Raw genomic sequence first — 26042 nt, 5'->3', positions numbered from 1 at the left:
TCATTTTCGCTCTCAGTTTGTGGACACAAGGCCATTGAAAGTTTGAAATGAGACGCCAATGGAGTAGTGACTGGTTTAGCATTTTGCATGCCAAATCGTTCCAACACTTTCTCAATATACTTCTTTTGTGATAGAAAGAGCGTCCCTTCTTTTCTATCTCTCTGAATCTCCATTCCTAGAATTTTCCTTCCAGCTCCTAAGTCCTTCATTTCAAACTCTGAGCTCAATTGAGCTTTTAAGCTTTTTATTTCTGACATGTTCTTACATGCGATCAACATGTCATCAACATAAAGAAGGAGATAGATAAATGACTTATTTGCCAGCTTCTTGTAGTAGACACAACTATCATGCTCACTTCTACAATAGCCATTTTCGAGCATGAAGGTGTCAAACCGTCGATACCACTGTCTAGAAGATTGTTTTAAGCCATATAAGGATTTCTTCAGTAAGCAAACATGATCTTCCTTCCCTTGAACTTCAAATCCTTCAGGTTGTTTCATATAGATTTGTTCCTCCAACTCACCATGCAAGAATGCTGTTTTGACATCTAGTTGCTCAAGTTCCATATCAAATTGAGCTACAATGGCAAGTAGGATGCGAATAGAGCTATGTTTTACCACAGGGGAGAAAACTTCATTGAAATCAATTCCTTCTCTTTGTGTAAAACCTTTGGCCACTAATCGCGCTTTGAATCTTGCATCTTCAACTCCAGGAATTCCTTCCTTCTTCTTGAAGACCCATTTGCATCCAACAACCTTTTGAGACTTTGGTCGTTTCTCAAGAACCCAAGTATGATTCTTATGAAGAGACTCAATTTCCTCTCTCATGGCAGAAATCCATTTGGAAGCTTCTTTATTGTTGATAGCTTCTTCATATGATTGTGGCTCACAATTGCTGATATCATCAGCAACATTTAGAGCATAAGACACCAGATCAGCATAACCATATTTCTCAGGAGGTTTTATATGTCTCCTTTGCCTATCCCTAGCCAACTGATAATGTTGCAATTGGGATACATCACTACTAGTAGATGCATCATGAACTTCTTCTTCTTGATCAAATGTATTTTCCTTCGTTGGCTCCACCTCAAACTCCACCTCAAACTCCACCTTCTCCGAGATACTAGGGTCTTTGTTTTCACTTGAAGACTCTTTATGAGGCTTTAGCATTTCAGCTTCATTAAAAGTAACATCCCTACTGATAATACATTTTCTTTTCTCTGGCCACCACAACTTATATCCTTTTACACCATCAGGATATCCAAGAAAAATGCATTTCAATGCTCTTGCATCAAGTTTTCCTTCTTTGTTATGAGCATATGCAGGGCAACCAAATATCCTCAAATTATCATAATTTGCAGGAACACCCGACCACATCTCTTCTGGAGTTTTAAAGTCAATAGCCGTTGATGGACATCTGTTGATCAAGTAACAAGCTGTATTGACAGCTTCCGCCCAGAATTGTTTTGGCAATCCAGCATTTGACAACATACACCTTGTCCTTTCAAGTAAGGTTCTGTTCATCCGTTCTGCAAGTCCATTTTGTTGAGGAGTGTGCCTCACAGTATAATGTCTGACAATACCATGATCCTTGCAAAAGTTTCCGAATTCTCTGCTACAAAACTCTAGGCCATTGTCAGTTCTCAGTCGCTTGATCTTCCTCCCAGTTTGCTTTTCGATCAAGGTTTTCCACTGCTTGAACTTCACAAATGCTTCACTTTTGTGTTTCAAAATGAAGATCCAAACCTTCCTTGAATAATCATCAATGAAAGTTAGCATATATCTCCTACCACCATGAGAAGGTACTTGGGAAGGACCCCACAAGTCAGAATGTACATAATCCAACGTGCCTTTTGTTCGATGAACTGCATTGTTGAATTTTATTCGACATTGCTTCCCAAAAATGCAATGTTCACAGAAGTCTACCTTCCCGACTTGTTGACCACATAGCAATCCTTGCTTGGCCAACTCGGCTAGGCCTCTTTCACTAACATGACCCATTCTTAGATGCCACAATTTGGTGACATCATAATCACTTGTTGATGAGACAGCAGCAACACCCGTGATTGTGTTTCCTTGTAGCATGTAGAGACTATTCTCTTTCTTTCCTTTCATTACAACCATAGCGCCTTTAGATATTCTTATAGCTCCACCTTCACCTTTGTAGCTATAACCTTTTGAATCTAGTGTTCCCAAGGAAATCAGATTTTTCTTCAATTCTGGAACATGCCTTACATCTGTCAACGTCCTTACGATTCCATCGAACATCTTGATTCTAATTGAGCCGATGCCAATGACCTTGCAGGGAGCATTATTTCCCAAAAGGACCTTGCCCCCATCTAAGGGTTGGTAAGTTGAAAACCAATCCTTAATGGGACACATGTGATATGAGCATCCAGAATCAAGTACCCATTCATCTTTTGAATCGTGCTCTGAGACTATTAGTGCATCTGCACTATCATAGTCATTTGCTACAGCTGCATCTCCATATTCACAAATCTTTTCCTTGCCTTTGCGCTCTGGACAATTCTTTCTTATATGACCTTCCTTATGACAATGAAAACATTTATACTTTCTAGGTTTCGCTTTAGACTTGGACCTAGATTTCCCTCTTTCACCAAATTGATTTCGCCTCTCTGTTCTTCCTCTGGCAAAAAGACTATCACCTGAGCCTTCAGATCTCGAATATGATACTCTTTTCTTCAGTTCTTTTGAGTGCAACGCCGCCTTTACTTCGTCTAAGGTCAGATCTTCTCGACCATACATCATGGTGTCGATGAAGTGCTCATAAGAACTTGGAAGGGAACATAGTAGAAGAATTGCTTGGTCTTCATCTTCAATTTTAACATCAATATTCTTTAGATCAAGAATAATTTTGTTAAATTCATCCAGATGATCTTTTATGGGTTTTCCTTCCTGCATTTGAAGGGTATATATTCTTTTCTTCAAATACAGCCTGTTGGTGAGTGACTTCGTCATATACAGGCTTTCCAGCTTCAACCATAATGAAGCAGCTGTAGTTTCATCTGACACTTCTCGTAGAACTTCATCTCCCAAGCACAACAAAATTGCACTATGTGCTTTTTCCAGGTTTTCATCCTTCTCGTCCTCGGTCAGACTCTGTGGTAACTTGTTTCTACCTTCCAAGGCTTTTCCCAAGCCTTGATGAACTAGTAGAGCCTTCATCTTCAATCGCCATAGGTTGAAATCATTTTCTCCATTAAATTTCTCCAAATCAAATTTAGCACTCGCCATGATAACCGTATACCAGAACAGTATCGTAGTCCGTGAACATACACCAGGAAAGCTCCCAGGAAAGAGAGGTGGGTCTTAACAGACACGCTTAAATACCAGGTCTTTCCTAAGACAGAACTTTCCTAGACATGCACTTTCACACTATTATACCTTTCTAGTAACAAGAACAATTCTTTTCTGGTGTGTAAGATCAGACAATGCTGCAAACACAGAGCATACTAAGAATTTTCTTTTAGATCGTACGGCTTAGCATGCAAGAGCTCTACGAGCTCTGATACCAGTTTGTTGATGCGGAAGACATATGGAGAAAATATAATAGAGAAAATGACACCGAGAAATTAACGTGGTTCAGCAATTTGCCTACGTCCACGGTTGAAGAGCAACAATGATATTATCACTATGATAAAAGAGAATTACAAGTTCACTCAAGTGTTTCACTCACTTCCCAAAACCCAAGTACACCCAATATCACTCTCACTCACTTATATCTTAAACACTAAAATATTCCTCACAATATTAGAACAAGAGAAGAAGAGAGAATATGCACTAAGGCTAGAATATTGGTGTGTCTTACAATGGCTTGGAGCATTCCTATTTATAGCCAAAGCCTTGAGGATCCTATGGCCAAAAACAAAGATGCTTCACCACAACCTCTTCTTCTCATTGGCTACAAAAGAGGTTACACTATAGCCACTCATTTTACTTGGCCACAAGAATGTTTCATCATAGCCACTTCTTTTGCCACATCATTCTCTTTTTCTTTTAAGCCAATATTTATTTAATAATGCTAAAAAGCCAATAGTGTTTCATTATGATTCTCGCTCACAGTGTATAATTTTTAAAATGTTCTCGCACCATTTTTTTCTGGAAATTGTTATAACTTCTTTAGTTTGAAGTATATGTAATTTTATAGAGAAAATTTCCTCCAAATATAACATTTTCACTTCTTTATATTTGAAGGTCTATGGAAATTATTTTTAATCATATATTCTACCAAAATAAAAAATCTTAAAATTGACAACATATCACTTATCACAAAAACATATAGAGGAAATGATTTCTGTAGCCAAACTAGCAAATCATAAAGTGGTTTCATGTGATAAAGCTAGTAAGACAAGGGCCTTATTTCAAGCCCAATAAAGTTGATAAAAGACGCCTGAGTCCATTAATCTATCTCATTCCGAAAATAACCTCCACCACTGTATCACTACATGCACAGTAAAGGAGGGATCACATCTTTTGTCTCATGTCGAATGATATATGGAGTGACACAATATTGTGAGACAAAAGATATTGTCCCGTAAAAGAAGGGGTTTTTATGTGTTGTGGTTGAGATCAAACAGGAATTTGAGAAAAAGAGAGAATCTAAGAAGATAACAGTCTTACTTCGGCAGAGTTCACTAGGTTGTAGCTTTGTATACCAAGTGTCTTTTTTAGTTCCACGTCTCATACTTGATGGGACTTACACTTGTTTATTTTTAAAACAAAAGTAGGCAATTTGGAAAGTTTGGTGATGTTGGTGCTTGGTTATAGAGGCATGCTTTTATTTTCTGGCTGAAGATTTGGACTCAAGCATTCCACAAATTGAATGAAAAGCAAATAAAGTTCAAGTTCTTCACTTCTGAGTTTTTTTGTTATTATATGATGTCATCGGCTATGTATACTAAGGTTAAGATGTTTGGGGTCACATTTATATTTACATTTTACAAACTAGCAAATTCACAAAGCACAATTTCATTCTCCCAGTTAAGCTTCATGCATGAAAATTCCTCTTCTCATATGTGCTTCATGCATTAAGCAACACTTGTTTTGTGATCTTTTTACTGTAAATTATGGAAGGTAAACACGAGCTCAAAGGTTCCAAAGACTGAAGAAAATTAAGTTTGTCTAATATTGTAACATGTAATTTGTCTACACTAACTGCTTAACTTTTTATCTCATTAGTAAAAGTGGAATTGATACTTCTTTGGTCCACAACTTTTGGATATGTAAAGACTTTTTTAAAAAACCAGTTAGAGAACTTTCGGATAGTTGCTTTTACCAAAATCTAAATTGTTCTTCTGTGTTAAGCACCATGGTTTGAGAATTCCTCATTATCAGGTAGCTATGGTAACTGTCAAATATTATTAACTTGTGCTTAAAGTAAAATTTGACTGCAAGACAGATCCAAAAAAATGATCATAGAAAAATAGTAATCATATAAAACAAGCGCTACCTTAACATTAAAAATGTATAACCAGAAGCACATAATCAGAATAAAATCACATGATATCAAAGTAGTTAACCAGTGTTGTTCCAAAGAGTTAAATTGAGCAATGACTGCCACACATTACTCAGTCCTCATAAACCATACCTAATAACAACTCCATTATTTATACAACTAGATTTGATACCCTAGCCAACACGTTTTACATATGTATTATGTATGTCACCCCAGTGGTATAAGAAATGGTTCCAATACTTCAAATAAGCTTCTTGGTGTGGTACTGTTTACTCTTCAAATTGAAATTGAAAACCGCATCTAAGAAATTCTGTAATAATTTAGTCCTTGTAGCCTTCAGCATAACCAAAACTGCAATACCCCCAAACAAAAGCAACAACAACAACATAACTTTTCAAATTACTAGTTCCAAACAACACACTGCATAGCGCAAAGCAAACTACACAACGCATTCACGTTCTCATAATAAACAAAACAAAATTATTAAAAAAAACAAATGTCATGTTAAGTGACATGCACCAAAATATACAGACAAGTAAATATGATGCTACCTCAGTGTTGTATTAACAATTTGTTTATCAAAGCTATACATGCATCCTATTACTAAGCTTCAAAATGTTGCTGTTAAAAGTTTTACTAGTAACTTTATTGAAATAGAAAATTGTTGTTTTCACAAATATACTCAGATACTGAAGATTGGACTAAAGCCCTAAACCTGTGTGAAAAGAACAATAAACAACAGAAATTACATATACAGACTTATTTACCCCTTGAAAATGTTTTAAACTTTAAATGGAAGAAAAAACAATAGCACTGTTTTAATCTCCGACTAATACTAAAATAATTTAAATAAATAGAGAAATCAGGTATATAAAAGGGTGAACTTCATAGTAACAATAAGTTTGTTATTCAAGTCACCTATAAGGTCATAGAGGGTGGTGGAATGTAATGGAAGGGGACAATTAATTTTCCATTGTTTAACGAGGGGAACTAAGGGTTAGTTCAAAAGTTAGATTTTGGAGGAGAAAGAAAGAAAATGGAAGTCTTGAGAGTCATAAAATATATTTGTGAGATGACTCATAAGCCTTTCATTTCCTTTTATTCCCCTCCAAAATTCAACTTCCAAACTAAACCTAGTAGAACAGAAAGAGAACCGTTCCCCTCGAGTACCATCTAAACACTCAAATTCATCCCTTCCAAATTGGGGTGGAGCTACTAGAATGAAAACATCCAAACATTGGAAATGTGATTCTCATTCCGTTCCATCCTTTTTCCCTTTCCATTGAATTAGTCTCTATTCCATTCCATCACCTTTTAAACTCTCCAACATAGCATTAGAGGTATAAGGTATATAATGACCTATGATCATAATTTGAAAATGCTCACCAGGAGCGTCAGAGAATATTTTTGTGTGTATGTGTCTAAAAATGAGTTGGAGCTTCAAAGAAAGTCCCAAATATGAAACAAGCAAAACTACATGAAAAAACTCATAAATCATAGACACAAAATGAATGATCATGTAGGGGTTGAAAAGAAAAAGAACATGATTCCAAGGCAAACTAAGGAAATACACAGCATATATTACTTCTTAACAAAATAGTGAGTAGTAAATGCATCACATAACTGATATGTTAATTAGCTTCTATGATTACATGCTTCCAAATAGAAGATTGGAATTATATATGTCAGAATCCATTCATTTACAATCTATATAAAAAGTTATATATGAATAAAAATGCTGTGTTATACATGAAAAATCCAAGCCATGGAATCAAATATTCTATGAAAACTACAAGGCTTAAATGTCATCTAAAGGCTACCATCAAGTTGCAAGAGTGGCACAGTGAATCTGGCTTAACTACTGGCCTAGGGAGAGAACTACCAGGCTTGATCAAATCCCTTACTATATACCAGGAATTTATTCATTAGATGCATGAAAAGTAACTCATAACAACAACCACAGACTTATATGGATTAAACAAAGTCATATAAATTATGTTCATTGACAAAATACTAATCTCTAAATCCTTCTTAATTGTTTTACACCTTTAGTTTTTACATAGTTTTTGTTCGTCTCCATTTATCTCTAAATATTGGCTAATCTCTATTTGATTTACTTCCTTATCAAACCATATGAGATAAAACTTTACTATCTTTTCTATAATAGGAATTAACTAATTTTCTCGATCTCTAATGCATTCATTCACAATTCTAGATTATCTGCCATATACATAAATTAATTGTTTTAAGAGGTGAATACTATGATCATAAAAATAAAAAAGTATATCAGGAAAATAAAAGCAAAGAATATGTTTTAGATTGGTAACCTTTTCAATATCAATCGATGCTGCTGTCTGCATGATTAACAACATAAAACATGTTACTTCCCATCAAAAAATGATCTCACAAGTTTGAAGACTTACATGCTTATGGGTAGGAAAGATGGTACCTGCAAAGAAGCTAGTAAAAGCGGTCCAATCCAATGCTTGTATCTGATTAAAAACAGACAAGAAAAAAAAGAAAAAAGACACCAGAATAGAACTTTTGCATAGAAAAATCAACCATTATAGCATTATTACGAGCAAATTCAGTAAATTTTCTGTGTCCGTGATCTTTATTTATCAGCAAAATATTAGATTGGAAAGGGGTGAAGAATTAACATACTCAAACTTTGAGAACAACTATCTCCTAGTCTCAGACACAGCACAAGCAACCGTACAGATAGGTTTGATAGGGTTTATCAGATTGAAATAGAACCCAACCAAAACTGGTCAAAATATCCACTTGAAATTCGAAACCAAGAAACCAAAACCGAACATAGGCATATATAGTTGTAGGTGAGTAAAAACAGTCAACATTAACCCTTTTACCGAGCAAGGGTCCCGTCAGATATCTCTCATGCGGATGAATCATATATATAAAATATTGAAGGAAGATGAAATCATGAAAACGGTGATTTAAGATGAAGAAAAATTGTGAGGACCATACTATATGACGTGAATGGTCCATACTATCTGTGATTAACATGACAACAAAAAACAAGTAATAATAAAAGTGCTTTCCGCTTAATCTGCCAGAATAGTGATAAGGTTCATTTTACAAGGCTGCTAGGGCCATCAAAAGTCACGTTATCCGTTTAATAACAGAAGATAATATTAAATAAATATTTGGATCATGGCCAAAATATTATAATATTATTATAAGAGTTTAGATGTATATGCGTTAATAATATAAAAAACATATAAAAACAAACATACAAGAGATAATATTGCCTTAATTTTCACTGTTTGATAAAGATATAACCTTCTTTTGCAGCAGAAACTGATCTTCCTGATAGCTTCACAAAAATGTCGAAGAGAGAGAGAAGGTTTGAATTTGGGTTATGGTTCTGTTTGTGGTTAGGAACAAGCAGGGACATAAAGATATGCAATCAATTTCCTGCACTGGAAGATGACAGAAAGAGAAATGAGCACGCAAAAGCAGTAATATAAAGCTATACCAAGTGCCTCTGTGTGCTCACTCTCTTCTGTCAATTTCTATGTTCCAAGAAACTAAATGCAAAAGCCTACCCAAATTTGGAAACATCCCAGAATAAATTAATATGCTTTTAAAAAATCAAAAGTGAAAAAAATCAGAATTGGATCAGATCTGAAGAGAAAAGAGACACCCATTAATGGAAAACAAGGTCCTATGCTCCTATCATCGACCTAACTGAATTATTTGTAAGAATTTTTATTAGGGTTTTCTAGAAAAAGCAGCACATATAAAAGGAGACAAAAGACTAACATAAAATCAATGAAAAGAAGCATTAGATGGAGTGTAATGAATGGGAGAAATTAAGGAAGAGGAGGGGAGAAAAAAATAAGAAGAAAATAGAAAAGGAAAGGTGAATACAACACAACACAACCACAAATTCCAAGTCCAACCAAAACCCTGTTTAGATATTTCTCTCTCTTCTGAGTGATGCAACACATATGGATTAGCAATGACACGTATCAAGTAGCCAGATCCATGGGACTCGAAGAAGGAAGAAATAGTTCACTTTGTTGCACTCTTCAACTCTTGAGATCCATTCCAAATGGGAGTAGATAGATGTTGCAGCCTTTGGCGTCGAAAGAAACCCTTAAATAGTTAAATGTCACACACCAAACTGTGCAGTAAGACTCTTAAAACGCCTTTTTACCTTAGGTTTATGCTTGCCCACTGAAGTAGAATGTAGTATATATATAGATGATGACTATGACCGCATTATTATTATCATTATCACATATCAATATCATCACAACCTCATTCTATTTCTCAATTTCACAACTCAACTATAGATGTGATATTAAAGTATAAGGAAAAATTTAAGTCCTTAAAAGTTTTATTGTTTTCCTATTTAATTATTATTGATTTTTCTAGTAACCTATATCATAGGTAATAATATTTAATCATCAAATTTCTTTTAATTATCATGAATTTTTAAGAAAATATTTAATCACTAATGATTTTTGTAGGAACATATATTATATGTAATAATCGTATTTGAATTAGGAATATAAATAGTAGTATATTGGATTTATTAACAAATGTTTTCTGTATATGCAAAATTCGTAGAAAATGGTACATGCCACTAGAAAATAATTTAGTTTTGAGTATAAAATATTTTACATTATCAAGAAAAATAAATAGTTTTATGTGCTAATTTTAAGATGATTAACATTAGAATCAAATATTTTCATGATATATTATACATAAATGATTGATGGTATATCCGAAGAAAAATAAAGGTAATGACTGAAATAAAAAAGATTTCTATGGAGTTTAATAATAGAATGAAATTTTTTTCTTCTCCCTGACCCCAAAACTTATTTCTCTTATTTTTTTTGGGTGCTTTTATTTCTCTTATTCAACTCCTATGTTAAGTATCTTAAGAACAGTTTTTAAGGAATATAAAAGAAGTATTTTAAGTTTACAAAATAAGTTATAATAAACACAATTAATTGCCCTACATAAACTAATTTATTTTTCCTACATTAACCAATACTGAAAGGGAGGAGATCCACGTAGTAATTAAAGGCTAAGTTAAATTGATTAATATTCCCTTTACTCTTTTTTACTGTATATGCATGCACCCACGATGTAAAATAACCGGTTTCATTTATGTGGCCAAATTCATTAACTACAACCATTGATATTCAATGTCGCAGATCTATGGTTGACAAACAATAAGTACAGGTCCAAACTTTTGTAAACATTCTACTCTAAAAAGATCAGTGGTCACCGTTCACTGATAATCAGTACCTTTGCATTGAGCAAGAGTACAAAAGCAAAGTCAATTTTTGGTTCAAGAAACATAACATCAATTTGATTTACCCTCTTATATAAAGATACGCAGCATGTAATTTTTTCACTTTGCCGCAATGTTTGACCAATATAAAGTGAAGAAAAGACCTAGAATTAATAACCCAGAATAGTAAGGGATATATAAAAGTAGAAGTTGCTCTGATCCACAACATGACAAATAATGCGTTGTTCTGTGTTGCAACTTGCAACCTGAGTTAGCTGAATATGAGTAATTGCCGACCATCGTGAGTGGATATGTGATATGAACTTTCTCGCTTAAAACAATATACATTTAGAAAATCTTGGTTTGGTTTATTTAAATTTAAAGTTCTACATTGATATGTAGGGAGAAGTAAAAACTCATAAAATTAATGTTTTGTGATTTTTGTTGAAGACGTGGTGTCTCACTTGTGACTCTCCATTCTTCCCATACCCCTCCAACAATCTTCCTACAGATGAATTTCCTGTTTCAACCTATCGGATCGATAAAATGTGAGTTTATACTATTTTTATTGTGTGGGCAATGTGAACCTACCTACTCTTCAAGTGGTGAGTTTGTCTTAGACATGAATGAAAGTTTTATGATATAGCAAGTGGTTATCTTCCTTTCCCCCTAAACCAAATTAACCTTCCAAACATGGTCGATAGTTTGTAGATTAAATCTTGTCCACCTGGTATCATTCATAGTGATTGTTTGGTGTTAATCAGTCATTTTAAGAGGATGGGACATTATGATGTTAATAGTGAAAAACAATTATAGATGGATCTGAAGTAGGGATGGCAATGGGCACGGGTAAGTGTGGGTAGTGTTTTTCCGTGCCCAAACTCGCAATATTTATGGGTATGCGTGTGGATAGTAGGTATTTACGTGTTTTTAATTTTAATTATATATTTATATAATTTGTAATAATCAATATGTAAAAATAATTGTTACATGAATAATATGATATTTATATGATAAGTTTATTATCATAGTCAAATATGTGTAATTTATTGTGAAATTATAATAAGTATATGATATATAATCTTAAAATAATAATAAATATATAAAAATTGAAGTAAAAACTAAATATATAAATTTGCTAGTATCCGCAGGCGGGTATCACAAAACTCACTCTCGTCCATAAGCTATTATTGCGAGTATTTACACGGGTACCCACTAGTCGTATTTTTTTGCCATCCCTAATCTAGAATTCTAAGTTCTAACAACTAACAAATTAAGAAATGACAAAATGGTAATGAATTAAATTGATCCCTATTTTTTTTGGATCAAATTTTAATCTGTAACAGATAAACTATTAAAATAGTATTTGAAATTTTGTTCTTGAGATATCACGAAAAATATAGTCATAATTTTTTATGGACAAATTTGTGAAAATTTTGACTTCAACGAATTTAGCTCGAATTTGTAGAGATTAATTTGTATGACAGAAAAACTAAAGAACCTATTTGTCTCAAAGAAGAACACATTAAGAATTATTTATTGACATTGTTTTTCAAAGATCGGTTCAAATAAAATTTTCATATCCGTTTTAGTTCGTTTTTTCCCGCACTAACCAAATTTAATTATCCAAAACATCAATAATTGTCATTTAAAAAGATATATGCGTATTTTTCTTTAAACAAAATTCCCATCTTTTATATGAAGTAACTTTTGTTGTGAGCGAGTGGTATACGTATACCCAACATAGTATATATGTTTTTTATAGGCTAAATATGATTTTCTCTGTAAATACTTGTGATCAAGACCCAAGCACTATAGAATTGGGCCAATCCAAGAGGCCCAAAACGATCCAGCACTATAGAAATGGACCAATCCAAGAGGCCCAAAACGACCCAGTTGTTTTACACTGTTAACGTGCTTGATTTATTTTCCTTCATTTAACGAACTGGTTCTCGTTATTTTGACAGATACCTCCAACCACTAATAACCTTCCACGTCATCCAAATATCCACGTGTCAATTAACAATTAGAGGAAACCATGTCACATAACGTTCCTGAATTCTATTGGTAAAGCAGCGTGCAGGAAAGTACTCCTCTTCTCCATAGACATTATTCACAGCTTTAAAAAACAAAGGAAGTTTCTATAACAAGAACACTTCAATTACCTCTCTTTCTTTCTTTCTTTGTTTCTTTGTTTCTCTATGTTCAAATCTGGATAGTGAACCGGGTCGAACCGTGGCTTCATCAGGGTCACAGAGTGTGTCTCGAAGAAAAACTTCTTCTACACAAACATTCTCACAACCAACCGGGTCGACCCGAACCGTGTACAGAGCTCCGGAATCTGAATTCACGTTCTGGCACCACAACTGCTTCATCGCATTCTTCTTCATTATGGCTATCGGTTTCTTCGCTCTCGCAATCTTCCTTTTCCTCTCCCTCGATTCTGATACTCCTCATTCTCCTACCTCTTCCGTCTCCGCTGCTTCCTCCGAAGGCGTCGAGGTTTTAAATTTAAATTTATTTTTTTTGTCGATTTTGTTTAAATTAGGGTTAGGATCTTAGAAATTTGGTTTTATTGGTGCAGATTACTTATGGATCGGTTTTGAAGGTGATGCATGAGAAGAGTAAAGTTCGATTGCATTCTCATGAAGTGCCATATGGTAGTGGCAGTGGGCAACAATCAGTTACTGGTTTTCCCGGTGTCGACGATTCTAATAGTTATTGGGTAACTTCATTATTTATGTGCCTTTAGTTATTTCGTTCTATTTTTGGTTGGTTAGTATAATTTGAATTCATAGAAGGATACTTCAAGGGAAGTTGGTAAAATAAGAATGATAGAGTGATTAAGATTATCCCCAACAAGTGAAACTTTACTTCTTGGCATTTGAAGTTTGCATTGATGTGTGTTTTTACGTTTTGCAGATTGTTAAACCTCAGCTGGAATCTTCTGCTAAACAAGGTGACACCATCAAAAGTGGAACAATTATTAGACTGCAGCATATGAGGACGAGGAAGTGGCTCCATAGCCACTTGCATGCATCCCCAATATCAGGCAATCTTGAGGTCTGTGAAATGTCATGATTTTTTCTCTCTTCCTTTTCTTTCCAACATTACTTCCTTTTGAGAAATATTTTTAGACAACACTTGATTTACGTGTGTGTGTGTGTTGTCGTAGAGTAGATAAATGTGAATTGTTTTCTCAAATTTTGACAAATAACAACGCTGTTTGTTCTTTAAGTCCTGAATCTCTACTACATATGCTATCCGCGTTACATTGTAGGAGTCCTTTTTCATATTAATTAAAAACCTTCTATATTTGAGCAAACTTATCCCCTACCATTTAGTTAAATGACTTACCATAACATTTTGATGCATCTCCTTTTCTCTTTGGTGATATAAATCAAAATCAAGACTATTATCTCAGTGGTGTGAATTGATCTAATCATGTATGTTGCTAACCATATTGCCCGTTAGGGCTTGCTCTATATAGTGCTATAAATAAACTCTTGTGCAATTCACCATTACTAGTTATATTCCATCATGTCTAATACTATGTCTGCCCTCTAATAGACTGGTGCAAGAAAGTTTTGACTGTGCTAATTTTTTTGCAATATAGGCAACATTGATAGAAATGTTCATTTTGTAATGCTAGAGATCTTTTTTTAGTTGTTCGTATTTTGATGAGCTCGTGACTAAAGTTAGAATTTTGGTTCAAGTATAATAAATTGGATATCTGAGTTTATCAATTTGAATTGGATATCTGAGTTTATCAATTTGAATTGAGTACAGGTTAGCTGCTTTGGAGGAGAGACTGAGTCTGACACTGGTGACCATTGGAAGTAAGATATGATAAAAAAATCAATGATATGTCCATCTTAATATTCTATACGGTGATTTATATTGGTTTCATTTTCATTAGGCTTACAATAGAAGGAAGTGGGAAGACTTGGAAGCAAGATCAAAAGTTTCGGCTTCAACATGTGGACACTGGAGGCTATCTGCACAGCCATGATAAGAAATACACTCGAATTGCTGGGGGGCAGCAGGAGGTAAGAAACCTGGAATCTATAAATTTCGTATTCTCTTTTAATTAATGATATACTGAATTAAAGAAGTGCAAATAAAGTTTTTTGCTCATAATGTTTTTGGTACTTGCTGCTTTCGGTTCTCCATATATGTGAATATTATATACTTTTGATTGCAGCAACGAATGAATGTATTGTGTAGATGATTTATGCACGTAGCTATACTTTTATGATGTCCAAGGAATACTGATAATGGGATTTGCGGTCAATTTTTTAGTCGTCCCGCTATTTCATGTTATGTCATGTAACTAAAATGTTGGAAGTGAAGTGAGTTATCAATTTCCCCATTTACTGTGTTTTATTAGGTTTGTGGTGTTCGTGAAAAGCGTGCTGAGAATGTCTGGTTGGCAGCAGAAGGAGTCTACCTTCCAGTTACTGAAAGCAAATGAAATTGACTGCTTTTAATGTGTTGCCCTAATGGATAACATGGTCGTGATTTATTTTGGTGACTGCTACGAGTTCTGATAATAGAATTATAGTTTGTCTGTTGAATGAAAATATACATGAGGTCTTTTAGGATGATGATATGATGATAGTAATATATTTGTCTTAGGTTCACTTTTGTTAAGCAAATGCACTTACTGTATCTGTTCTTTGGTTATGCAATGTGCCTAATTGGTAATTCTTCTAATAGAACTAAGACGGATGAGTTGGCAGCAATATAACTTCCATTGTATTATGATCAAATGAAGCCCTTGAACTCTTACTGTTTTCATTTTGGCATATCCCTAATTTGGAGAACTTTGTATGTATTCAAGTGTAATGTTGTTCATATTTTTCACCTCTTCTTGTGTCTATATTATCAAGTCAACCATATGTCATGTACCGTGAGATTGGACAAAAAATATATATATTAATTTTTCAATCAAATTTTAATTTAATTGTTCAATAGGAGATTTTGGCCTATTAAGTAACATATTGGTAGAGCATATTAGATACTTTTTATAAATCCCTACTTAAAATAAAGGCTTGGTTGTTGGTTGGTAACTTGGTATGACTGTTTTATTGATTGGCTAGCCATGTATCCTCACTTGGGCCAGGTTATACATGTTTTTTTCTTTCTTTTTTTTAGCAATCCAATCAACCAATATGCATAAAAGTTAAGGTTGTAAAAGTAATTTTTTATTAAAAAAGGGAAGAAAAAAGGCAGCAATTTTGGTATGGCAAAGAACGTCATTGTAGTAAAATCTAAACGAAATGGCTTCACATTTAATACGGTACTCCATAACTTGAATCAACCAAGAAATATTTGTATTGGATCTAGTTAAGTTGTCTTGTTAACTCAGACAATATGTTAATCTAAAACTTGATTTAAGAGCTCAGGAATAATGTCACCAATTCTACCTGGCTGTAAAGTTAGTACGTATTCTGAATTAGAGCTGCATGCATAACATGGATATTTCATAGTGAATCAATGGTCCTCATTCATCTTTTGGAGTTGGGGAAAAAGTGCCTTCCACTGTAGTGGAAATGTTTTGTATAAGTGTATTATACATTCTCTTTCTCTCCCAAAAAGATTGTCACTTTTTTAAATGGTTTTCTTTGTATTTTTTTTGACAATCTTTTTGGGAAGGAGGGAGTAGTTGTCAAAAGGAAAAAAGATCATGTTCCAGCATTTATGTTCATTCTCAATGTGGCTTTTCTCGTACACACTACAGTCTTGTGAGCTATGATCACAGGTTTCATATATGGTTATGTTGAAATCATGATATTGGTGTTCAGGTACAACTATGCTAAACTCGCATTGACATGCATACAGCAACATTAATAATAACCTGGAAACTGGAAAGGTTGGCCATAAATATAAGAACTTATTCATTACTTCATATTATTGTGTCTTGACTTCCACAATGGAAATGTGGTTTCACATTTTTCATGTTCAATGGCGAAGAAACTAGTAATGCAAAAATGACTCATTGACATAGACACTGCTAGTAGCATAGGTACCCATTGGTCACAAACAGGGACCATATGCTTGCTAGTTATACATCAATAGTGCCTGCAATCTACACATGCATAGAACTAATGTGTAACAAGACTCAGACATTTGCTAATTATTCTTGTTTTCACCATCAAATTTCCACAATAGTGTACAAGTAGAACTTCCACAGTTCCACTATAGAACTTTAATACAATGGTGATGATGCATCATGTACTAGTTGCATGGAATGTAATTATGTAACATGATTTAAGGTAGATCAGGGCTATGTCACACATCTGATGCAAGATCTATAGTTATAAACACAGATAATGGAATGTGGTACAGGTAGCTGTGGACCTTCTCATAAAAGGTGAGGCCTCTTTTGCCTTCAGCAGAATTTTTACTAAAGAAGCGAAATTTAATTGCTCAATCTACAGTTAGATACTCATATGGTAACTTTTATACCTTGATTCTCATCTTCTGCTTCTTGTTATTACTTTTCAACATTTGCAAGTGTAAATTGTAAAAAGTACTAATCTATAAGTTTGTTCACACACAGGAAATTGTACTGTTTTAATATGATTACAGTTATTTGTTACAGCTCTTCAAAGCATATAGAGAACTTAAGAGTTAAAACAGATCATTGCAAGGTCGGAAAAGTCTCATCCAAAGTACATTTGCTTCTAAAATGAGCAAGGATGTATCGACCCGTAAATAATTCAATGGTTGAGCTCTCCATTGTACTTTATCAATTCACAAGCTCACTTTAAAAACAAATTTACTTTAGAAAAGCTTGATCCATATTGAGGGTCCATATACTAATTCTGGTGTGGTTACTTTACTTGTTGAAAGCTCAAGGCATGCCATTTCCTTTACAGATGGTATCATATTATCAGCACTCATGCACTGGACTCCATCAGAACATTTTCCCTAATAAATGAGTGCACCTAATAATCAATTTATGGCCACAACACTAGCATTTAGTTGTATAGTCCTAACAACAAAGACTTGCAGAAAAGTGTTGATTATACTGCTAGAAAAAAAAAAACTCAGAATATTAATGTGGCTGTTGAACGAAACAAAGTGGCAATAAACATTCATCTTATTCATCTATACAAAAGTCAGCAAGCATGTCCTATTTTGACAAAAAAAAATCTGTTAAGTAAACCCAAAGGACTGAAAGTTGGAAACCACTTCTAGTCTTGCCTAACACTGCCTGCAAGGACAGGAACTAATAGCCCCACTCAATAGGCTTCTCTATGTTCCAAATAAATATCTATAGATTATAGGTGATTATTACTAACTAACTTGTTACTTCTTTTGAGTGCAGAGATATTCATATAAGCACGTTTCTTCACCTATTTGGTTAGCTAAATTGAATTTGCAGAATAATAGAGAGGCATAGCTTTTGCCCATGTAATTGATGATAGTTGAATTTCAGTTTCTGCCTGCAGCTATAACATTTTACTACTGCCCATGCATGATAGGTTATGCAAAATAATAACTCATACTTCCACCACAATTTGATAAAGTCACTTCTATGTTGCACAGCACAGTACAATACTATGGACCACACTGCAGAGTCATGGTTCATCTCAGTATCATTTTTAATTATTATCAATGAAGATATGCACTTTGTAATGCCCATACTGATTCAACCGACAATGTGCTAGGCATACAACAACAATATACAAGCACATGTGGTGAGATATGAAGTACTATGACTACATCTATGTAAAGTGTAAACTGTGTTCAATAGATAAATAAAATATAAACAAAACCATCTAGGCAAGGCAACTTTATACTGTTGTGACAGAACAGTTATATGCAAGTTTTGAATGATGAGTAAGCCTATTAAACAGTGAGCTATTGAGGATAATGTTAGACATATTAAAACATTTATTTATCTTTGCCTAACAGCATTAGAAGAAAAAAGGGTGATCAAGTTCAGGATGCTACTTGACAGAGACATGCAATAACCTAATCATTGCGCCAAGGTTTCAAGCCAAAAATTAGCAGAAACAGTTAGTGGCCATATCATTGTTTGTGCCTATGTGGTACTGGGTCCCTTGTAGTTTTTTCATAACCACAACTAATCTTTGCCATGAAAAACTTACTGTTGTAGTGCAAAGTATTAATGAAAAATATTATATAATAAATTCCAGGAATCAGATTAGGTAATGCACCTTGTGCAGTTGTTTTTGTATCAATGCAGAATCCTTTGTTTGTGATGCAAATTCTAACTTTTTATCCATCCAACTAAGAAATACACTGTAGGTCAAATAATTGAAGCCCGGTTTTGGAACTTCTGGCACAGGTTAAGTTAAACCATACCTAAATTCAAAGAAAGTTAAATGAACACTGACCCCATACATCTGCCAAAAGGGTCAACCAATAAATATTTAAATAAACAAATTACATTAACATAAGAATATTTACATCAAAAGGCAACAAAATTAATGCACTTACTAGAAGACTGCATTGTATATGACTATAGACCCCACAAGGTGCGGAGAAAATGCCTCTATACTTATTTGCCACTAACAGCTCATGTTTCCATTCAACTAGATCCAATATTGCATTCATATCTGATGCCTGTTAAAATAAACTAACCCAGTAAACTAGATCATGTGCCATTAAACAAATACAGGGTGATTTTTATAATTCAGTTAACATATTACAATCTCACTGCAAATGCTTAACTAATTACATTCAACTCTGCTAATACAGAGATCCAAATCTAAATGGTTAACAAATTAAATTAAATTCTGCTAATACAGAGATTCATGAAAACTGAACACATTGAATTTTCAAATAAACAGAGGAAAGAATCTTGAAATAGAAAATGACAGCGAATAGTATCTGTTTATATAGTAGAAGAAAATGACCGACACCCTTTTCATTGTTAACTAGTTTTATAAATAAATAATATAACAAACAGTAGGGTCGGTTGCAAGACAAAAGTGTGTTACGGTTTGAAAGTGACTCCTTCAAAGTAGGTATGCTAGTAGCAGTATAGTATGAGTGAAGTTACTCAAACAACCCTCAAAGTTTCCAATTTTGCACAGCATACCATTCACTACATGATGAATCATACAACTCATAGTAACATGGTGATTTAACATCTTTATATATCTTGAAATGACTGCCTCATTTTCAATCCAGTAACAGTGAGCTTGTGTTTAATGGATTCTTACTAAGGCAAAAGAAACTTAACGCCCTTGGCACATATCTAAAAGAACAAAAGAGACTTAAACTAGAAATACTTGTATAATTATCTAGTAAGACTATGATAAGCGATGACTATTATAACATTGCTAACAATTTGCAAATAGCTACAAGATCAAAAGCTCAGTAAAATCATGATGTGAAGGCTAACTTCATGGTTCAATCTCTTGACCTTCTCCTTCAGCAGGTTCAATTCTTCAAAGTGCCAGGCTCTTTGAAGTCAAACTTGAAGTGAAGGAAGTAAAACGATCTGATGGAACGAAATCATGACGCAAGTTGGCCCTCTTCACAATTTTCCTCATGTTGTTCTGCAAACTTTGCTGGACTAATTGCTTCACTGCTTTCTTCTCCTCGCTCATCATATCTTCGTCCTCCACGCTTCTACCCTCTGTCTTCGTAAAAGATGATGAAGAGCCACATATAGGTGCAGATACAGTTGCACCGAGGTTTCCACGGTAGCGCCGCGAAACCTGCTTCCCTTTATCCAGCCTCAAACATTCCAATATCCTTGAGGCTCTTTTCTGTGCCAACTGGGTGCCGAAAAGCGTCAACTCAAGCAATGATGATGCAATCCCTGCTTCAATCATGGTGTGCCTGTCACCATAGGATTTGTGTGCCATAATCATTAAAATGTATGATGCTTTCTCTTGGCATTGTGGTGAATCTGTCCAACTCAATACATCCATCATAATTGGGATTGCATCCCTTACAGCACTGATAGCTTTTCTACCCTCAGGAGTTGATACCAAATTGCTTAGGATTGAGAGGGTTCTCTCACTTACTTCCATGTCTCCTGTTGAGTTTACCAGAAATGAGACCAAATCCGTTTCCAAAATGAATGAAATGTTGGTTGGAGTTATTGAAAGATTGTACAGAGCTCGGAGAGCATCTTGCTTAGCTTGTGTGCTATGTTTATTATCTAAATCTTGAAGGGTTCTAACTAGGACTGGTATTGCACCCGAGGATCCAATTATTGGTTTGTTAGAATCCAAGGCACTCAATCCAAGGAAATTTGCAACAATTGCTTCACACACTGATGAATCTGGGGAATCAATGAGGGCAAGCATCTTGTGAACCGCGCCAACTTTGACAATGGCTGCTTTATTTCTGTAACAGGCCACACAAAGAAACATTAAAACTCATGGTTGATTAAACAGAGTCAAAAAACACAAGGGACAAAAAGTATCGCAAAGTTGAAAACAGAGCAGAATATTAATACCGTGTGAAAACAAACACTAAATTAAAGTCATATAATCTTGAACCCTATTTTTCTACAGCAAATGTATAGATTTCATCACTTGGGTCATTGAAAAGTAAGATTATGTAATGAATTTAGTCTTTGATAAGAGAAAGTGTCATCCATTTGGTTCTTTAAGAACTTTTAACATTATCTTAGTCCTTCAATAATAAGAGTTCGCATGAACACATTCCACCCCACATCTTTTAACATACATTTATAGTTCATTTTTCTATCAAAATCTTAATTATTACATCTTTTTTCATCTCATATTTATCCATTTTTATTTAGTGTAGTTTCCGATGTGAATTTTAATAGAAATACTATATTCAAATTGTAATCACTTTCATATTATTTAATAATATCTTAAACTCTATAATTGAGTAAATACAAGACGAGTTTTTTAAATAATTTTCTTTTGCTCATAACTTGCAAAATAAAAATGTCTTAAGTTGTGATTCTCTTAAATGGGAATATATAATCATTTACAAATTTAATTCCATAACTACAGAAAACGTCAATAAATACTGAGGAAGGATCATCTCCATTATGGAGAGTTAATGGACAAAATAACACATAAAAGATTACATTTTTATCATTTGTTCCTAAATCAGTACTACTATTCGGTAAGCAAATCACAATAAATGAAGAAGAAGATAAAAATAGAAAATAAAATTGAAGAGAGGAAAGAAAAGGAAAACTAACGCATCATTTCCGATTCCAAGATTGAGTAACGCATAGAGAGAAGCGATCTGAGACTCAACGCATTCGTTATCATGATCAAGCATTCCAACAAGTAGTGGAATCACTCCAAGCATTGCAAGCGTTCTTCTCACTTCCAACCCTTCTTCCTTCGCCATAATCCTCACTCTCTTCGCTGCCATTCTCTTTCTCACCCAATCTTCTCCTTCCAACTCCTTCACCACTTCCCTCAATTCCTCTTCCTTCCTCTTCGATGCTTCCGTTTCATTCTCCTCTACGTTCAGAAGATCCGATAGCTTCTTCTCCGATTTATGATTTTCCGCATGTTTCTCCTTGCGTCCCGTTGTGGAAATGGAGGAGGTGTCACCGTCGTCATATTTGTAGCGAGAGGTGCCACCGCAGCTGACGGCGTCGAAGATGATGCGGCGGAGGGAGGAATTCCAGAGGCGGAAGTGTCCGCCGGAGGTAGAGTTTTTGGTAGGGTGGCGGTGATCGAGAATGAGAGATCCGACGTCGTTACGGTGACACTTTGCCATTCTCCGATGACCTACATTACCGAGAAGAACGAACGTGGAAGATAATTTATTTGCTTTTATAAATAAAAAAAATAAAAAAAATAAAAAATATGGATATGTTTGTTCAGGTTTTGAGAATGAAGATTGTTAGATTGAAACGTTGAGTCCACGTTTTTGTGTTTTCTTTGTTTATATAGTGAGTGAGTGAGTATTATATGTGTTGGTGTGAGGAAAACGAGCCATGCGTGCCACCTACACTTTCTTCTTTCTTTATTATTATTATTATCTCTAACCAGGTATTGTCTTTCATATATAAAATTGATTCAAATGTTAAGAAAATAAGTATCTGTAAAATATATTTTCTTTACCATCAAATAAGAGAATGATGTTCTTTTAGATTTTTTTAACACACAACTAAATAGCACTACTTTCCTCATTTTGGATATCACTACTATTGTCTCTATAACTACATAAGTCCATACTACAATTACCATAATCATATTCATACCACCACTACAATCATGACATTGACCTTGGCCACCACTCTGAATCATTTAATAATGATTATGATTGTCATCTTCACAAATACAACTACCACTATCTTAGGTGGTCGGTTAGTGATCACCATTACAATCCTATATGTTTTCATTATTTAACCTAAAAAAACAAATTACAAGACAAAATCACTTGTGAGCATGCCATGTTTTGTTTAATAGAAAACAGGCAGACAAACAATAGTATATACTAACACCGCCAGCTAATGTTCAAGGTGGGGAAGTTTCGTATGTGAACCCCTTTTTCTTTTTTAAAATAAATCATTTAATTTACTTTTATGCCCTTTTTTCTTTCACTTGCTTAAACCCCCAAACCCCACATACTCTCTATTAGAGATAACTAGTGTGACAATGAATTTGGTGAATGTATTGAGTGAGGGCTTGAGAAATGTGGTACGGAATGAGAATAAAATTTGGAAGAAAAGTGAGGATAATAGTATGATAAAGAATGATACTTTATTAGATTTAATTGAAAACACACCAATATTAACACTAAATAAAGTAGCAATAGTCAAAGTCAGCAAATAATTTTTTATTATATACAACACATATCTATCAATACACATAGAACACACTTAATTTCCTCGACTAAAATTTAATTATAAACAGACTTTCATATTCTCGAAAAGGAAACAAGAAAAAAGTGAATCAATGAATTAGCAATAATTCTTACGACTCTCTTTACATGCTCTATCTTGTATACAATTTACTCTAATTAAGTTAAAATATCAATATTGCTAGTATCGATGAATTTGTTAATATATAGACGGAGTTTTCCAAAATTATTCATTGTTGATGAGATTTGTTCAAATTATTTTCTCACTATATTAATTAATCAATTTTATTTTTCAATCAAATGATATAAGAATATTAGTAACATAATCAATGTATATAAAAGTTTGAAAATGATGCTATGTAAAGGGTAAAAAATAAAATCTAAAAACTTATAAAAATCAGAAACGGTAATAATTAGATTGACATCATCGAGCCAAATGCTTAATTATATTATTCAAAATTTATGAATATGAATTTCATAAACATAAACATGTATAATATATATAGCCCCACACGCTCGTTAGCTACAATCAACACAAAATCATAGTTATCAAGTTCCAATCAACCAAAATAATATTTATAAGGTTCTAATCAATGATTAAGATACCATGTTGCCTAACGACAAACATGTTTTCCCAGTTGAACTTTTCAACACTTTATGTTGATTTTTGTCTCTATATTTAGGTAGCTATAAGATCATCTTTCGTGCCACTACATATACATAATGATAAAATGATTAAGGAATGTATCTACACCGAAATGTTGAAAAATATTATTCGGCGTTCTACTAATTCATACTGTATTTTAATTCGGTAGATGAATAAATAGGTATATCATTAAAAATGAATGAATATATGACACGTTATTCAGATTTTTGTTAGACTAATTTATATAATAACATTTATAGAAAAATGTAATGATACATCGTCATTTTAAATAGTTTTGGCTTTTTTGCAATCAACTATGTCGTTTGTCCATTTATTATCCTTAATGATTCTACCTTGGACCCTTTACTTAAGGGGTGGCCTACAAATATATAAGATAGTGGCAACACCTTGAGCAAGTTGTGTGTAGCATGTAATTGATATATTTTATCCCATTTTCATATGCCTAATTCATTACTGTTAATAGAATTTTGACAAATCTATATCAAATAAATATTAAGTTAACATTAATACACATAGTAGTATTTGATTGGGTGAGAATAGAAGTACAAAGTTATTTTGGCATAAATAATTTATGTTTAATAGATTTTTTTTTTGATTTCCCACAAATATTCTTGCACTTTAGGCAAGCATGTACCACTTGAACCAAAGCCCGTCGGTTATGTTTAACCAACACAAAAACTTTAAATTATAAACAACCACATCTTCAACCAACACAAAAACTTTAATGTTATTCATTCCTATCAATAATATGATGCATAAATTGGAGAATGTATCAGAATCCTGTAGGGCCTAGTTACATTTGGTATTTTCCATAAGATGCATATTACAACAACAAAAATCTAACCAATTCATATAGTTAGACGACCCGTGATTTCTTGAGATTAAGATTCTATCGCGTTAAAAGGGAAGGTTTTAATGTTTTTTGATAAACTTAATCATATATTATGCCCAATAACAAATTATAATGAGGTATTACGGTTAGAATTTTTTTGCACAAAGGTGCTCTGCACCTATTTTCCTCTTTAAGCTCAACCTCACCTGAAGCACTCACACACTTCCCTATACTTCTTTCTTGCTTTTAATTTCTCACATCGGCATAATACATATTCAACTATGTTATCCACCCTACATTTAGGGTAGTAAATGTTGGTGATAACAAAGCACTTGCAACTTGTAATCTATATGGACATAGAAAACATAAGGATAACTCCACGTATTTCATGATGGAATAATATGAGGGACAAAAGAAGATAGAAGCACATACAATTGATATACTTTGGAAAAACAATGCTTTCATTGAGAGTTGAACTCAAGACCTCCCGCTTACTAAACGGGTGCTCTAACCAACTGAGCTATGAAAGCAATTCATGTCAACTGTGTAGTTAACATAGATTCTATCTATAACAATTGTTTTTCTGATTATTTAAGTATACTTAGAAAAATATATGCAAATATCTCATCCTCCTAAAAAAATACACTAACACTCCATTGTAATTTTGAAATAATATAATGTCATTGATTGAAAATATCTCATCCTCCTAAAAAATAAATTACATATTTTTGTTTGTTGATGATATTTTCATCGACTAATCATGAAAGTAGGAAGACATAACTATATACTTCGAAAGAGATTGGTTCTTTATCCATAAAATTATAAAATATCATTACTTATATATAAAAAATATGTACAATATAATTGGACAACTTTTTCTTAATTGGAATTTTTCCATATATGTGAAATGTGATTGAAATTTGCTTAAATAAATATGTAACACTTAAAGTAAATATGTAATAATCATTATTTAACTTTTACATTATAAATAAAAAATT

At 33.6% G+C, this 26042-nt stretch overlaps 2 protein-coding genes, 1 long non-coding RNA gene and 1 other non-coding gene across 6 annotated transcripts; 1 reads left to right on the top strand and 3 right to left on the bottom strand.

Annotated features, from left to right (window-relative positions):
• Positions 5584-9679, bottom strand: LOC109328323. Its single transcript, XR_002105425.1, has 2 exons — positions 7899-9679; positions 5584-7829 (listed from the first exon to the last, which is right to left on the bottom strand). It is a non-coding gene; the product is annotated as an uncharacterized LOC109328323 (long non-coding RNA).
• On the top strand, positions 12856-15547 carry LOC109327329 (stromal cell-derived factor 2-like protein). Of its 3 annotated transcripts, none has more exons than XM_019560428.1 (6): positions 12856-13249; positions 13332-13472; positions 13670-13810; positions 14537-14586; positions 14667-14796; positions 15138-15547. In XM_019560428.1, the coding sequence occupies exons 1-6, from the start codon at positions 13139-13141 to the stop codon at positions 15219-15221; spliced, it is 657 nt and encodes a 218-aa protein (XP_019415973.1). In that variant the 5' UTR covers positions 12856-13138; the 3' UTR covers positions 15222-15547. The 3 variants fall into 3 exon arrangements, with proteins under 3 accessions (XP_019415973.1, XP_019415971.1, XP_019415972.1); XM_019560426.1 differs by having other exon boundaries at positions 13326-13472; XM_019560427.1 differs by having other exon boundaries at positions 12856-13252; positions 13329-13472.
• Positions 20178-22607, bottom strand: LOC109328533 (U-box domain-containing protein 45-like). Its single transcript, XM_019562039.1, has 2 exons — positions 21924-22607; positions 20178-21088 (listed from the first exon to the last, which is right to left on the bottom strand). The coding sequence occupies exons 1-2, from the start codon at positions 22454-22456 to the stop codon at positions 20179-20181; spliced, it is 1443 nt and encodes a 480-aa protein (XP_019417584.1). The 5' UTR covers positions 22457-22607; the 3' UTR covers position 20178.
• Positions 25501-25574, bottom strand: TRNAT-AGU. Its single transcript has one exon. It is a non-coding gene; the product is annotated as a tRNA-Thr (tRNA).

Source organism: Lupinus angustifolius, chromosome LG15 (assembly GCF_001865875.1).
Source record: "Lupinus angustifolius cultivar Tanjil chromosome LG15, LupAngTanjil_v1.0, whole genome shotgun sequence".
In the NCBI taxonomy this organism is placed as follows: Eukaryota; Viridiplantae; Streptophyta; class Magnoliopsida; order Fabales; family Fabaceae; genus Lupinus; species Lupinus angustifolius.
This window is presented reverse-complemented; position numbering and strand designations above follow the sequence as displayed.

Bases quoted from the DNA above. Each gene is read 5' to 3' on its own strand.
- LOC109327329 (XM_019560426.1), top strand. From the start codon at position 13,139: ATGGCTATCGGTTTCTTCGCTCTCGCAATCTTCCTTTTCCTCTCCCTC. The intron at 13,473-13,669 runs GTAACTTCATTA...TACGTTTTGCAG, and splicing joins ACGATTCTAATAGTTATTGG to ATTGTTAAACCTCAGCTGGA. The intron at 13,811-14,536 runs GTCTGTGAAATG...AATTGAGTACAG, and splicing joins CAATATCAGGCAATCTTGAG to GTTAGCTGCTTTGGAGGAGA.
- LOC109328533 (XM_019562039.1), bottom strand. From the start codon at position 22,456: ATGGCAAAGTGTCACCGTAACGACGTCGGATCTCTCATTCTCGATCAC. The intron at 21,089-21,923 runs GTTAGTTTTCCT...GGCCTGTTACAG, and splicing joins CTTGGAATCGGAAATGATGC to AAATAAAGCAGCCATTGTCA.